This window comes from Miscanthus floridulus, chromosome 3, assembly GCF_019320115.1.
Source record: "Miscanthus floridulus cultivar M001 chromosome 3, ASM1932011v1, whole genome shotgun sequence".
Classification (NCBI taxonomy): Eukaryota; Viridiplantae; Streptophyta; class Magnoliopsida; order Poales; family Poaceae; genus Miscanthus; species Miscanthus floridulus.
The window spans coordinates 135,485,760-135,499,145 of record NC_089582.1 but is presented as its reverse complement, the minus strand read 5'-3'; the positions used below and the strand labels follow the sequence as shown (position 1 = coordinate 135,499,145).

Genomic DNA, 13,386 nt, shown 5'->3' with positions numbered 1-13,386 from the left:
AGCCAAAGTTAGGAACCCATCGTGGAATCTCTGTACTAGCTAGCTGGGTTCTTGACTTGTGAGCATGTGATGGCCACTGAAACAGCCCTGCACGTCAATTCCTGGGTTGAAAATCTGAAAAAAGATCTGTCACCCGATCAGAACCATGGAAGCAAGCAATGGAGCGGCTAATCTAGTCTCTAGAGTGGCAATCCAAACATCACCGTCAGCATCAAGTTGAGAATATCCACAGCGAGTGATCTGATCGCCACTCTCGATGATTGAATTCCAGGCCCAGGCGCCCGTGTAGCTGCGGAGTTTCGCTTCGATACGCCAGGTTGACTTTCGATCGCCGGTGATTGATTGCTAGGCCACTGGACCATTGAACCGGCACCGAGCAGGCCCGCTCGGCCATTCCTCCTCCAGTCTCCGGGGTTGGTCGGGCCGGGAACTAGGCACCACTCACCAGTGACCAGTCTCGTCTCTCGCCGCCGCCGTGTCCGTCTGCCTTTTGACCGGATCTTTCTGGGGACTGCTCCACGTGGCACGGGGGGCAGTTCATTTGACTTGGCAAAGCACACGCTCCGAGCGAAGCTCACATGCGCGGGTCGGGTCGGGTGTGCACGGATCCATGGTGCAGAGGTTAAGGCATACACGTCCAGCTCATGGAGCCATGGAGGATCTCTGGTTATATAAGAAAGTACAATAAGGAAAGCTCTGTTCGCGGTGTCGAAGCTAAATGTAGAAAACGGTACCACTGGGCGATTAAAGCAAAACAACACAGAGACTTCTTTCGTTGACCGGTGACTTCTTCTTTTGTTTATGCAGCACAGCAGCAGGCTCCGTTATCACAATTTGCAGCGCCTTTGATGGGGAGCAGAGAGGGCCAGAGGCCATTGAGACGTTATAACAGATGCTGCGACGCGATCCGGCGATGGAGCGCGACGTCGGTGCTGCTGCCGTAAGCCCGTAGACCCGTAGTGCCGTGATTGGCGATGCCGTCCCCGTCTCTCTATCGGGTGCCTCGGTGCGGTGGACAAGTTCCACGGCACCGACAGGAGATGATGCCACGGCCGGATTAGTTTAGCCGGACGGAGCCGGGAGCGGAGGCGGACGGTGGTGGACAGCGCCAGGACCCCACGACCGTGACCCTGGGTGGCTCGGCGTCGGCGACGGCATCCATGGGCAGGTGGGGGCCACAAGGTGGGTGCGGAGTGCCAACGAGCCGCCGGTTTGTCTCGTCCCGTTCCGGATCTTGGAAGCGCATGGACGTGCGCAAGAACTCTGGCTGACCATGGCCCGCTGCCGCCCTACCAGTAAGCCGATAAAAAGCAAGGGCAATGTATAAAGACTAGTTAACCCATAAAGGTGGGTCCATTGTCAATTGATCATAGTTATGTATTTTGCTATAACGTGGAGTCTATAGAGATGAGCCCCGCTTGGTATAAAAGAATGTTCTGTCTTATAGTTCATGGTCTATTAGAAGTAGAAGCTGGTGCAATCTTTATCGACAGAAAAAGATTATAGTCGGGTTAATAATAATCAAGTGACATTACTTCTTCGGCCCGAAACAAGGAATTCGTTAGAAATGTTTTAAAATAGATATTGTTCTCTTTTTATTAGGGATGCTACATGAAAAGAAGTGGGGTTTAAAAAAGGAACGGAATGGTCAAACCGGAACTGCTAGAGGAACGAATTTTCAATAGCATAACTTGGGCTCCTAGAATATGGGGCCCTTGGGACAATCTATTTGATTGCAGGGGCAGGTACCCTGAATATGACTGGAGATTTTCCTATATGTATTGGAGCGGGTCCAAGCAGATTAAAGAGGATACTGTTATTTCTTCGAATTATTTCTGGTATATTTATCATAAAAAGGAGAGGTGCAAGAGACTGATTCGGACTTCTTGCAGAGTGGAACAATGCAGTACCAGACGCGAGATATATCTTTCAAAGAAGAAGGCTTTTTTCGAATAAGCCAATTGATTTGGGACCTTCGGATCCATTCTTTTTCCTACTCAAAGACCAGGCCTTTGTCTCTGTGTTTTCACGTCGAGAATTCTTTGCATATGAAGAAGAAGAGATGGCAAAGCGGCTTAGTACCAGTACCTGGAGAAAAAAGCCTCCTAAACATATGGCTAGCAACTGGTTCACCATGAGTACGTAAGAAAGGCAAAAGCACTACGAATTAGTGATTTTGGAATGGGAATGTGAATGGGCTAGAACCTAGGTTCTTCCTTATATAATTAATGGTCTTTTCATTCTAATACTCTATCCGAGAGTTCTCAGTATTTAGCAAAGCTGTTCCTATCTAACGGAAGGCTCCTAGATCAAATGACTATGTAACACCCCTGGTGTTATTCTTGCCTAATTGCACTTGCATTTCATGTTCATGAGCATCATTCATCCATTCATGAGCATATATCACTTGAAACATGGGAAACATGACTTTGAAACAAGAGTACCATTCCAAGTGTTTTTCATCGTTTCAGTACCTTTAGTGCTTGATTATTGTATGACCAAGGTGTGGTATGGCTAAATACATTATTAAACATCTTAGCTATGCTTAGAAAGTCATTAGGAGCAATGTTCATGTTGATCATTTTGCCCAATTAAGATTTCAAATCATGGTTTGACTTGTTTTGACCCTAGGACTTTTTGGTTTGACTGTTCAAAAAGTGCCACTTAGAATGTTTGCATGTCTGAGCAACCTAAAACAAAGTTGTAGCAAATTATATGAGGAACAAAAAGTATTTTGTGACCAAGTCATAAAAATGTGCACAACATGCTCAAAATGGTCCCACAAGTCAGAAATTGGGTTGATTTCAACACTTAGAAATTTCTAAGTATAAATTCTAGTTTTCAGTTTCTTGAACACGACTTTGGCATGAAATTACTCTCTGTCCTTTGCGAATTAGCTTAGGATTTCTATAGAACAAATGTAGCCCTATTGTAGATCTGCAACTTTGCTTCAAGGAGAAATGGCTAACTCGTCACCGTTTTGGAGTTTGGAAGCAACGAAAACGCGCTGTCAGTCAGCCCTGTTGTTCTCTGAATCGAGCTACAGTGTTCCGGCGTCAGTCCGTTCATGGCCGACCGAGGTCAGCTGGTGGCCGCCGCGTGTCCGCCACGCGCTCGGCTTGCCCTGACCACGCAGCGCGCTGGCTGGCTTGAAGAGGAGCGCGCCCTGCTGCTCTCCGCACGCGCTCTGCCTCCTTTCACCCCTCCTTGCCTTCCCCGTTCGCAGCCGCAGCGCACCGCCGACACCATCAGCTCCGCCGAGCTAGCTCGAGCTCGCCGCGGCGCCACAGCCACCACCATTCAACCCACCGCTCCGCCATCGCCTCTCGGACCTCATCAGCGCCCTCACGGAGCCAGCCAAGCAGTAGGTGAGCTACATTGCCGCCGTGCACCACCGCGGCATGGCCGCCACAGTCGCCGCCGGTGATCGCACGCGGTCCCACCTGACCACTTCACCATAGCCACTAGCTGTAGCATAGGAAGGTCCGCCTTGTTTACCCAGTGCTTGCGCGCGCCTTGTATGGCCACCAACCGTTGGGGGTTCGCCGGAGCACCACCGTGCGCCATGGCCGAGCCGCCGTGGGCCATGGCCGGCATCCAAGGGGTCTAGTAGAGTCTAGCTTTAGGGGTGCTATGGGTGCGGGAGGCCGAGGTGAGCACGCCGGTGCCATCGGGTTCGCCGGGGGAACTCGCCGTCGGCGAATTTCGCGGCTGCCGCGCCGACGGGTGCCGTCTCCCCTGTTCTGTGTCTATGACACGGGGGTCCCACGCGTCAGTCGCTGAGCCGAAGAGGGAGCCAGGCTTGGGCTGCGCTGTGTCGTGGGCCGTCGGGTCCCTTCGGGCCGGCCCAGTAACGCTTAAGTGAATTGATTTTCATTATTCTTTATTATTTGAAATCTGAAATGGTTTGAAAAATATTTGGATGGTCAAACTTGCTCCAAATTTGTTGAAACAAATTTTGCTAGGTTCCTTATCATCAGATCTACTTGGAAAAATTTTTGCATGTCATTTTTGGGATACTTTTCTGTAGGATTTTATTTAATCATGGATATTGCTGATAACTTGAAAAATATGTAGAAAAATCTATAGTCTGCAGAAAAATATGATTTCAAGTTTGTTAATCTTCTTAGGTCATGTACTTCCTATGAAAAATATGTTTCATGCATGTGCTGTGGGAAAATTTTGAGGTGTAGTTCAAGTGCCTTTAATGGCTGATTTTTGTTATTTTTGCTAGAGAGCAAACTTTGTATAAAACATGCATGTGGTAATTTTTGGACAGTCATTATAGGCTATGAAGAACCTAGGAAAAATATTAATTCTGTTGTTTGACACTTTTCATAGTGCAAAGTAATTTCATGCTCATTTTTATGCTATAGCTTGTCATTTTTGTGTAGGATAGTTTACTTATCCAAATGCCATGAAATTTTTATGGTAGTCTGTTTAGGGTAGTATTATGCTACTGTAATTTTCTCAGATTTTTAGGAACATCAGAAATATATGTTGCTATTCAAACCTATTATTAATTAGAGTTTAAGCAAGTGTTGCTTTAAGTGTGATTAAGAAATTAGTAAAGCTTTGGTGTATCTTTGAAGCATTTCATAAGGTATGTTAACTTAACATATTAGTAGTAGAAGAGAATGCAGTAGATGACATATGATTGTAGTATAGTTCTTGGATGATGTTGACTACCTTGCATTTCAACATATCCATTGCATTCATCTCCTTCGATGCACCGTTTGCATAATCACTTACGCGCATTGCATCATACAGGATCGCAAACCGAGAACCCAGTCGTCATACCCGAGGAGCCAGAGGAGCAGTTCGAGGTGCAGCAGCAGGAAGTGCCAGAAGCCGACGAGGAGGACGTTGAGGAACTTCCGGAGTGCCCCGATCACCGTCCGAGCTCCTTTGAGAGAGGCAAGCCCCGGAGCATTTTTCTCCCGGTTTGCAATTATTTAATTAAATACTTTACTTTAAATTGATGCATTACGTTCAGGAGTTGTTTGCAACCGTTGCTGCATTATACCTTGCTTACCTTTGTTATACTATATCCTTGTTACCCTGGTATCCGCAGTCGAGTCAATGCTTAGCTGGCTTAGACCGGTAGAAGTCGAGTGATTTCCTGTCACCTGCGAGCTATAGGTGGTTACCTGGATCTGCTTGGATGACTATGAAGTCATGGTATAACTAAGTGTTAAATGAAGTTGAGACCGGACAGAGACTTGCAGAGTTTTGGACTGTAGTGTTTCCGTCTGTGTCGATTAAGGACCGACCGTTGTTGGGCCTTGAGTCATGTTGAACGCATGTCTTACATTTAGCTGGCCGGATAAAGTACCTTTCGACCGCGAAGCTGGGAGATTTTTCGGGCCGAGTAGATTGCCCGCAACGCACTATACCGGAGCAGGTGTGGTAGGACATGGGGGCGGGATGATAAGACCAAAGTGCAGTCGGTCGGCCCCCGGGTACATGTGGTTCCTGGCAAACTCGAGATTCCTGGAAAGTTGACTCGGTGATCAATATCTCACTTTAGCGGGTGAGTGAGGTTTGTGTAAGGAATAAATCACCAGCTGGTTAGGAATCGATTCGAATCGCCATCGCTCCTGGATAGTGAGCACTTGACTTGAGTTACTTCATCGTAGTAAATGTTATGGAACACTTGGACAGTTATAATGAAAATAACAGTATGGAAGTGGTTTAATGATCATTGGTTATCATTATCTGCTTAATCACATGTTTACTCTAGTATAGGTGCAAACCTAGTTGACAGGTTAATAATAATTAACTTGGCAATAATGCTTTTAGAAAGGTTCTTGAAATGCTAAAATGCTTCTTTTTGCAAATGAGTCAGCTACCCTACTATAAAGCCCTTCATAATCCTTGGTGTCATTTATTTTCGGTTATGTCGGGTAAGTCTGGCTGAGTACCTTCTCGTACTCAGGGTTTTATTCCCACTTGTTGCAGATGGGCAGATGTATTACGGCTACTGTATCAACTGCCTGTATCCAGCGATGGGTGATGCTTAGGACCATGGGCATGGTCATTCCTTACGTCTCATCTGATGCTTTTGTTAGAGATGATCATTCGCTAGCACTATATTTCAACTCTGCGTGTGTGTGTGTGATTTGAACAAAAGACTTCCGCTACTTTCATTCGAACTGGTTTGTAATAACTATGTTTAAACTCTGATGTATCTGAGATCGCGAACTTTTATGTAATATGTGATGGTGACCACTAAACTCATTACGATCATGGCTGGGACACGAGTTGGTTTGAAATCCTTCGTGATTTCACGGACTACCGGGTTATACGGGCTTAAGTTTGCTCAATCGTCTGCTCTGGTGGATGATTTTCTTACTTAATTTCGTATAATTGGTCGGTTCTGTCACAGACTAAGACATTGTTTGTGGAGAAAGAGGTGGCTTTTCCCAGATGAAATGAAACATTTCATTTGTGTAACAGGAGAAAGATTTCATACTCCTTAACCGTAAAGATATGTGGCCATGAAAAAGGGACAAGATTCAGTGGAACAGGATTGCCCTGGCGGTAGAGTCGTGGAGACACTTGTTGATTCCTATTTTGGACCCTAGCTCCATGGAACAATATGCTACTGCGAAAACGTGGAAGAATTGCAATCTTAGATCAAAACAACACTATGTATGGATGATATGAACTGCCTAAATAAGAATTCAGGAGCGTCGAACAACCTGAGTACCAACTGCACCAGACAATTTGCATTAATGAAACCATGTAAATCCACTTGATAATAAAAAAATACGCATGTCTAATGAAATGGTTGTTGCTATCTGCTTCCATAACGAATCCTCAGAAAAATCATATAGTAATCTCATTGGCATTGCCTTCACCGATGGCACTTCAAGAATTCTGTCTAGAGCTAGATCCCATCCCGTATCAATGGAATGTAGGAGGGCGAAGAAAGCCGTTGATTCTTCCCTCGCACGTATACATAAAAATTGAATTGTCACTAAAAGAAAGTAAAGTAAGTTGGGTGGGTTGAGCTGTGGAAGTAAGTTCCCTTTTCGGAACCTAGATCACTCTACACATTATCGATCGGGAAACAAGAGCTGACCTATCTGTTCGTGCTATAGCAGTAAATGGGGATCGAATCTGTTCGTATCCTAGAGCTTCTTTGGATATTTATCTCACGTGACGGCACACTTCATAGGCTTTCGCGGTTGGTCTGGCAATCCAGCTTATGTGGGTTATTTTATTTTTAGAACAGGGATGGCAGCGACTACAATTCGGAGAAAGACACTGGTCAAAAGAGTGATCCCCTGGTCGATTTTAAATGCAACATTTTCCGAATCTACTTTACTGGAGTGATGCCTAGGCTTTCTTGGGTAACGAGTCCTTCTCCGGCTTGACTACTGAAACCCGCGCTTCCTGCTCCAAATGTCAAGCAACGAACAAGCATATCAATCATATCAATTATCTGGTTGTGTAGGTATCCTTTTGCTTGGCTAAGGAATAACTTCCCACTTTTGCGCTTTCAAACTACTGTTTAGGTCATCACCTTTCTTTGATGTTTACACTTACTCTGAGTGGTTAGAAGATCAACATGCCTTATCGGTAGCGTGCGATGAAATTTGTCAGCTATACGTGGAAGACATCGTGAAGCGTTGCACCTGGATGCGGAGCCAGAGGAGTGAGCTGCTGCATTCCCCGAATATTGTGAATAATGTTCGATCGATGGCGACTGATCTAGAACTGGAATTATTTTCAGCGAAAGAATTACAGGGATTTATCCAGGACATTAGAACGTATCCAACGCTATTGAATTCCAAATTCAGGGAATATTGGCCTGACCGTAAATAATTTCGACGGAAGAGAAGAGAAGGACCTTGTTTTGTTGTAGGCACACCAATTCTCCTTGGCTTACATTTCATTTACTAAAAGGAGGATAAAAAAAGAACTACGAAAGCAACCCTGATCTTTCTTCTCTGAAGAAAGTACGTAGGCACTCCTCAGCGAGGACGTGGGTTTCAAAGTCAGTTCTACACATTCGAGAAGACACACCGGCTGGATCAGAATTCTATCAATCGCGGAGTCAACAGACGGCTCTGCTCCAACTTCATCGAGGTGAGACGCAATCTCCATGGCTCCATGTATTTTGCATGCTCTAGCGGATGTAGTGTTTCCTTCGTTAGTTTCATTCATTTCAGTTCGTTTCTAATTGCTTTCTGGACTTGCCCCGTACCTATTTATTTGCCTTGCATGGTTTGTCATTTTCATCCTGATGTGAAACCAGTGTATATAGGTTTCATTACTTGTTTGATAAAGCCTTAATAAATTGCTAGGTGGATAAGTGCACGCTATGATTGGCTATAAGTCAAAGAATTCGAATATAATGCATTCTAGAAATCTTAAGACAAATTAAGATAGAACATAAAAGACGCATGTATCCTCGTTTTATTTCCCAATCAGACGCTATCATTAACATGATTAATATGATTAATGATGATTGATTGATAAATAGAAAACATTTAATACAAAACTAGATTTTGTCCTCCATAATGCATTATATTTGAGGACAAATTTTGAATGCTTAAAAGCACTATATTACAGAACGGATGGAGTATTTTTCTATCGCTTATGGGTAGTCCATAAGCATATGTATAGCTTTAGCTATAGACCGCTCTACAGACTACTCATACAATGTTTTAGTCAGTCTGCAGTGAATATTTAAATGCCTATGAACTACTTTTGAACCACATTGTGGTTGCTCTAAGCGTGGAACAGTCATCTAAAAAAAAACTGTGCCGTAATAGCATTTAGATTTTCAAAACAAAAAGAGAAAATAAGCAAAACGTACTAACCTCGTATAAGTGGGTAAGTGTTTTTTTTTTGGGTACGAAGTCCGTTTGATGTTTCCATCAAAGTCTTAAAATGTCCTACTACGATGGTTCCGACGAGTGGAGTGTATATGTACTTGTACGAACAATGCTTGAGTACTTACTCTTGTTTTCCTACTGCTGGAGTTGGAACGGCTTGGTTTTAATTTGATGAAGCGTTTCCGTATGTGTTTAGGAAATGGCGTCCTAAGGTACCCAATGGCCAATGCAAGAAAGGCGAGTGTTTAAAGAGGAGCCACGAGCGCAGCGGTAACACACCACGGCACCGGAAAGTTTGATAGTGAACTTATATACAGAAGAGTAAATGACAACCACTTAGTCCGGCCTAACAATAGAAGTGGACCATTAGTATGTGCTAAATGCCAACTTATAAGAAAACAAAGGCGTCTTTTATGGACTAGCTGGCCATTGAACAACTTTTAACATAAAAGTAGTAGCCAGTGAAAGATTCATCAATGTTTTAATACCTAATCCCTTGAACAAAAGAGAGGACATTTTTATAACTACTATATAAAACTAATAACTTTTTCATACCTATGGCCCCGTTCGCTGGTCTAAAACTTGACTGAAACTGGCTGAAAAATACTGTTCCGGCTGAATTGTTATGAGAGAAAAATACCGTTCCGGTTAAAAAAAGAAACCGAGTAAGCTGAATAGGGCCATAAGCTTCGTAGGCCACAGTTGGGCCGGACTCGAATTCGCCCCCATAGTGCTGGTAGGAGAGGCGTTTACTACCTAAAACATATTGTGGGCCAAATTGGCCCATATGACCACGCACTTGTTTATTCAAGGCCCACCAGCCGTCTTCGCCTACAGCCTTCCAGCTAGGTCCACTGACAAAACCCTGGTTCGTTCCCCGCTCTAAACCTAAACCTCACCTCGCCTCCGCCCTCCCTCAAGTCCTCAACCCCGGCGGCCAAAAGTCTAAGCACCGAACCAGCGGCGGCGGCGGCGGCGCGGCAAGTGGTGACCATGGCGGAGCTCAAGCGGCTGTCGGAGAGCCGGGACCTGACGCGGATTGAGCGCATCGGCGCGCACTCCCACATCCGGGGGCTAGGGTTGGACTCCTCCATGGAGGCGCGCGATGCCTCGGAGGGCATGGTCGGGCAGCTCCCCGCGCGCCGCGCCGCGGGGCTCATACTCCAGCTCATCCGCCAGGGCAAGATTGCGGGCCGCGCTGTGCTCCTTGCGGGCCAGCCCGGCACCGGCAAGACCGCGCTCGCCATGGGCATCGCCAAGTCGCTTGGCGCGGAGACGCCCTTCGCCTCCGTCGCCGCCTCGGAGCTCTTCTCGCTCGACCTCTCCAAGACGGAGGCGCTCACGCAGGCCTTCCGCCGCGCCATCGGCGTACGCATCAAGGAGGAGGCGGAGATCATCGAGGGCGAGGTCGTGGAGATCTCAATCGACCGCCCTTTGTCGGCCTCTGGTGCTGGCAGCAGCTCGGCTGCCCCTTCCGGTGCTACTGCGGTTGGTAAGTCAGGGCGGCTCACGCTGAAGACCACGGACATGGAGACGGTGTACGAGCTCGGAGGAAAGATGATTGAGGCTCTTGGGAAGGAGAAGGTGCAGAGTGGGGATGTAATTGCGCTTGACAAGGCCTCAGGGAAGGTCACCAAGCTTGGCCGCTCCATCGGGAGGTCGCGGGATTATGATGCCGTTGGCCCGCACACCAAGTTTGTCAAGTGTCCTGATGGTGAGCTCCAGAAGCGCAAGGAGGTCGTGCACTGTGTTACCTTACATGAGATTGATGTCATCAATAGCAGGTACCTTCACTTTCCCCTTTCCATGAATTCTTTCACATCGAGATATAGTTCAGGTTTTGTAACCTTTAACAGTTCTGACAAGGAATCCACATTGAACATTCACAATGTAGTGATGTAGTATTGAGTGATGTTAATGGGAAATTGGCCTTGCAAATTGCAAGACTACAGCAAGAAATCACACGCCAGTAAAAATACCATAGCAAATATTTGATAATTTTACAAACAACGACAATATAAATTAACTTGCTGCTACCTGGGTTATGCTGAGTGTTGGTTCAATTTGAGCTGCCAAAATTTAGTTCTATTCTAGAAAAAAAAATCTATGCAAAGGGAGCTTTATAAGGTTCACAAACAATTGTTAGCTCAAACCTGTTTATAGTTCAGTTCTGACTTCTCTTCCAGCAGAAAATGTAAAACTATGTTCTCTTGCTTGTCAAACTTTTGTTGTATACCTCACAATAATTATGCATATGTGCAGTGAAAAAGATAATTTGACCTATATGCTTATCCACACCTGAAGCTTTATTAAATTTATTTTTCAATCCTAAAAGATTTGTGCAGCAACTTACGGTTAATGATCAACTGTTTTGACATGTTAATTCTTTAAAAGTGAATAGGAAGCGTACAGCATAACTAAACAAAACTTAGAAATTCTATTGTCTTCTCATGTATCTGTGACAATGCTGAGGTAATTTAACGCTCCAGTTCAAGTTCTGGTGACAGTATTGGCTGATTTGGTCACAATTATATAAGTTGGGGAATCACGTGCCTGAACCTTGATTGCTTCTACTGGGTTTCAACTCTAGCCTACCCCAACTTGTTTGGGACTTAAAGGCTTTGTTGTTGTTGTTGTTGTTGTTGTATATAAGTTGGGGAACCAAATTGGCCCATCTCAACTTGAAGGATCAAAGTAAGCCTATGACAAAGTTCAGGAGCCAAAGTGGTTATTTCACCAATGTAATAAATATTTCCTAATTATGTATCGAGGCTGTCATGCCATTGGTATTCTTTGCATCAAAACTGACCTCTGTTGGTGCTAATTGTTCCATCCTACTATCCCCATGTGCTGTGTCATCCAACTGACTTTTGTAGCTCTATTCAAAGAAAGGATCTCCATGGTCTTGTTTTATATCAATTTGTTTTAGGGGTGTGCAAAGTAGAGAACATGGTCCTATGAAAATGAGTAGTTTTACTGATACATGTTCCTGAGTTAGTCAATGCCATATTAGAATGCAATGCATACCTAAGGATTTGGACTCTGCTTAAAGCTGACCTTGGAGGACGTTTTGGAAGCATCTAAAACTGAATGTTATTCTTTTGTAACGATTACTAAACTTCGACATAACCTATGCGTAAAATTCGACATAACCTATGCGTGTACTAGAAGATACAGTTTGGATGAAATTGCATTAACTTTTTCCCTTCTTTTCCTGCTTTGTTCGCGACCAAAATTTGACATGCCAAAGATTTGGCAGCCAAAACATGGGCAAAAAAAGTTGCCAAGGATTTGGCAAGCCAAATGTGAGAAGTTGGCAAGTTTTGGTAGCCAACCAAATAATAGCCAAAATCATGGCTTGCCAAATCCTTGGCTTGGTAAATTTTGGAAGTGAACCAAGCGGGCCTATGAATTTATCAGACCTTTCTGGTAATTGCAGGCTGTGTTTCATTTTGTCCTGGAATGAATGATATAAACGTTTACTGGGTTTCAGATGTAAAATAATCTGTAGTGTGAAATTCAAAATTGCCTCAATAAACTCATTTCTATTATCTTCTTATGTTCTGTTCAGGACACAGGGTTTTCTTGCACTGTTTACTGGTGACACTGGTGAAATTCGTGCAGAGGTTCGGGAGCAGATTGACACAAAAGTTGCAGAGTGGAGAGAGGAAGGAAAAGCTGAGATTGTCCCTGGTGTTCTGTTCATCGATGAAGTCCACATGCTAGACATCGAGTGCTTCTCCTTCCTCAACCGCGCATTGGAAAATGACATGGCTCCGATCCTAGTAATTGCAACAAACAGAGGGATCACATCCATCCGTGGGACAAACTACCGTTCACCGCATGGGATCCCGCCAGACTTCCTTGACCGGTTACTGATCATCATGACGCAGCCCTACACGGAGGACGAGATCCGGAAGATCCTGGATATCCGGTGCGATGAGGAGGACGTGGAGATGTCCGCGGACGCCAAGGTCCTGCTAACCAAGATCGGCGTGGAGACCTCGCTGCGGTACGCCATCAACCTTATCACATCCGCCGCACTAGCCTGCCAGAGGCGCAAGGGGAAGGTGGTCGAGATGGAGGACATTAGCCGGGTGTACCAGCTGTTCCTGGACGTGAAGCGGTCGACGCAGTACCTGATGGAGTACCAGAGCCAGTACATGTTCAACGAAGTGCCGGGGGAAGCTGATGGAGAGGACGCCATGCAATCCTAGATGACCTTTCCTTTACAAGGTGTCTGGGTTAGTATGTACTGCGTCGTGTATTTCTGATGCGTCTTGCTTGTTTAGGTTGCTGTTACCCTGACAAGGCGTGGTGTGTGCGATGGACTGTCTGTCAGCTGATGTAGGTGACTATGCAACTCAATCTATCTTATTAAAATTCACCCCAGTTGCAGTGCCGTGGTTTGTTTAAATTAGATTTGTGCCACCATCTCGTACTGTATTTCGACATATATGCATGATAGATTTGTCCAGGATGCGTGAGGTGAGGTCAGTTCTAGGGTAGGCATCGAGCAGTGCTGTTCTTGGACTGA

At 45.2% G+C, this 13,386-nt stretch overlaps 1 protein-coding gene across 1 annotated transcript; it reads left to right on the top strand.

The window, feature by feature from the left end:
* Nucleotides 1-9,715: 9,715 nt before the first annotated feature.
* LOC136547068 (uncharacterized) lies at nucleotides 9,716-13,251 on the top strand. The gene is made up of 2 exons (XM_066539037.1): nucleotides 9,716-10,633; nucleotides 12,421-13,251. The coding sequence occupies exons 1-2, from the start codon at nucleotides 9,843-9,845 to the stop codon at nucleotides 13,064-13,066; spliced, it is 1,437 nt and encodes a 478-aa protein (XP_066395134.1). The 5' UTR covers nucleotides 9,716-9,842; the 3' UTR covers nucleotides 13,067-13,251.
* The last annotated feature ends 135 nt before the right edge of the window (nucleotides 13,252-13,386 follow it).

Excerpts from the sequence above, each read along its gene's own strand:
- LOC136547068 (XM_066539037.1), top strand. The coding sequence starts at position 9,843 with ATGGCGGAGCTCAAGCGGCTGTCGGAGAGCCGGGACCTGACGCGGATT. Across the intron at positions 10,634-12,420 it reads ATTGATGTCATCAATAGCAG|GACACAGGGTTTTCTTGCAC; the intron begins GTACCTTCACTT and ends TGTTCTGTTCAG.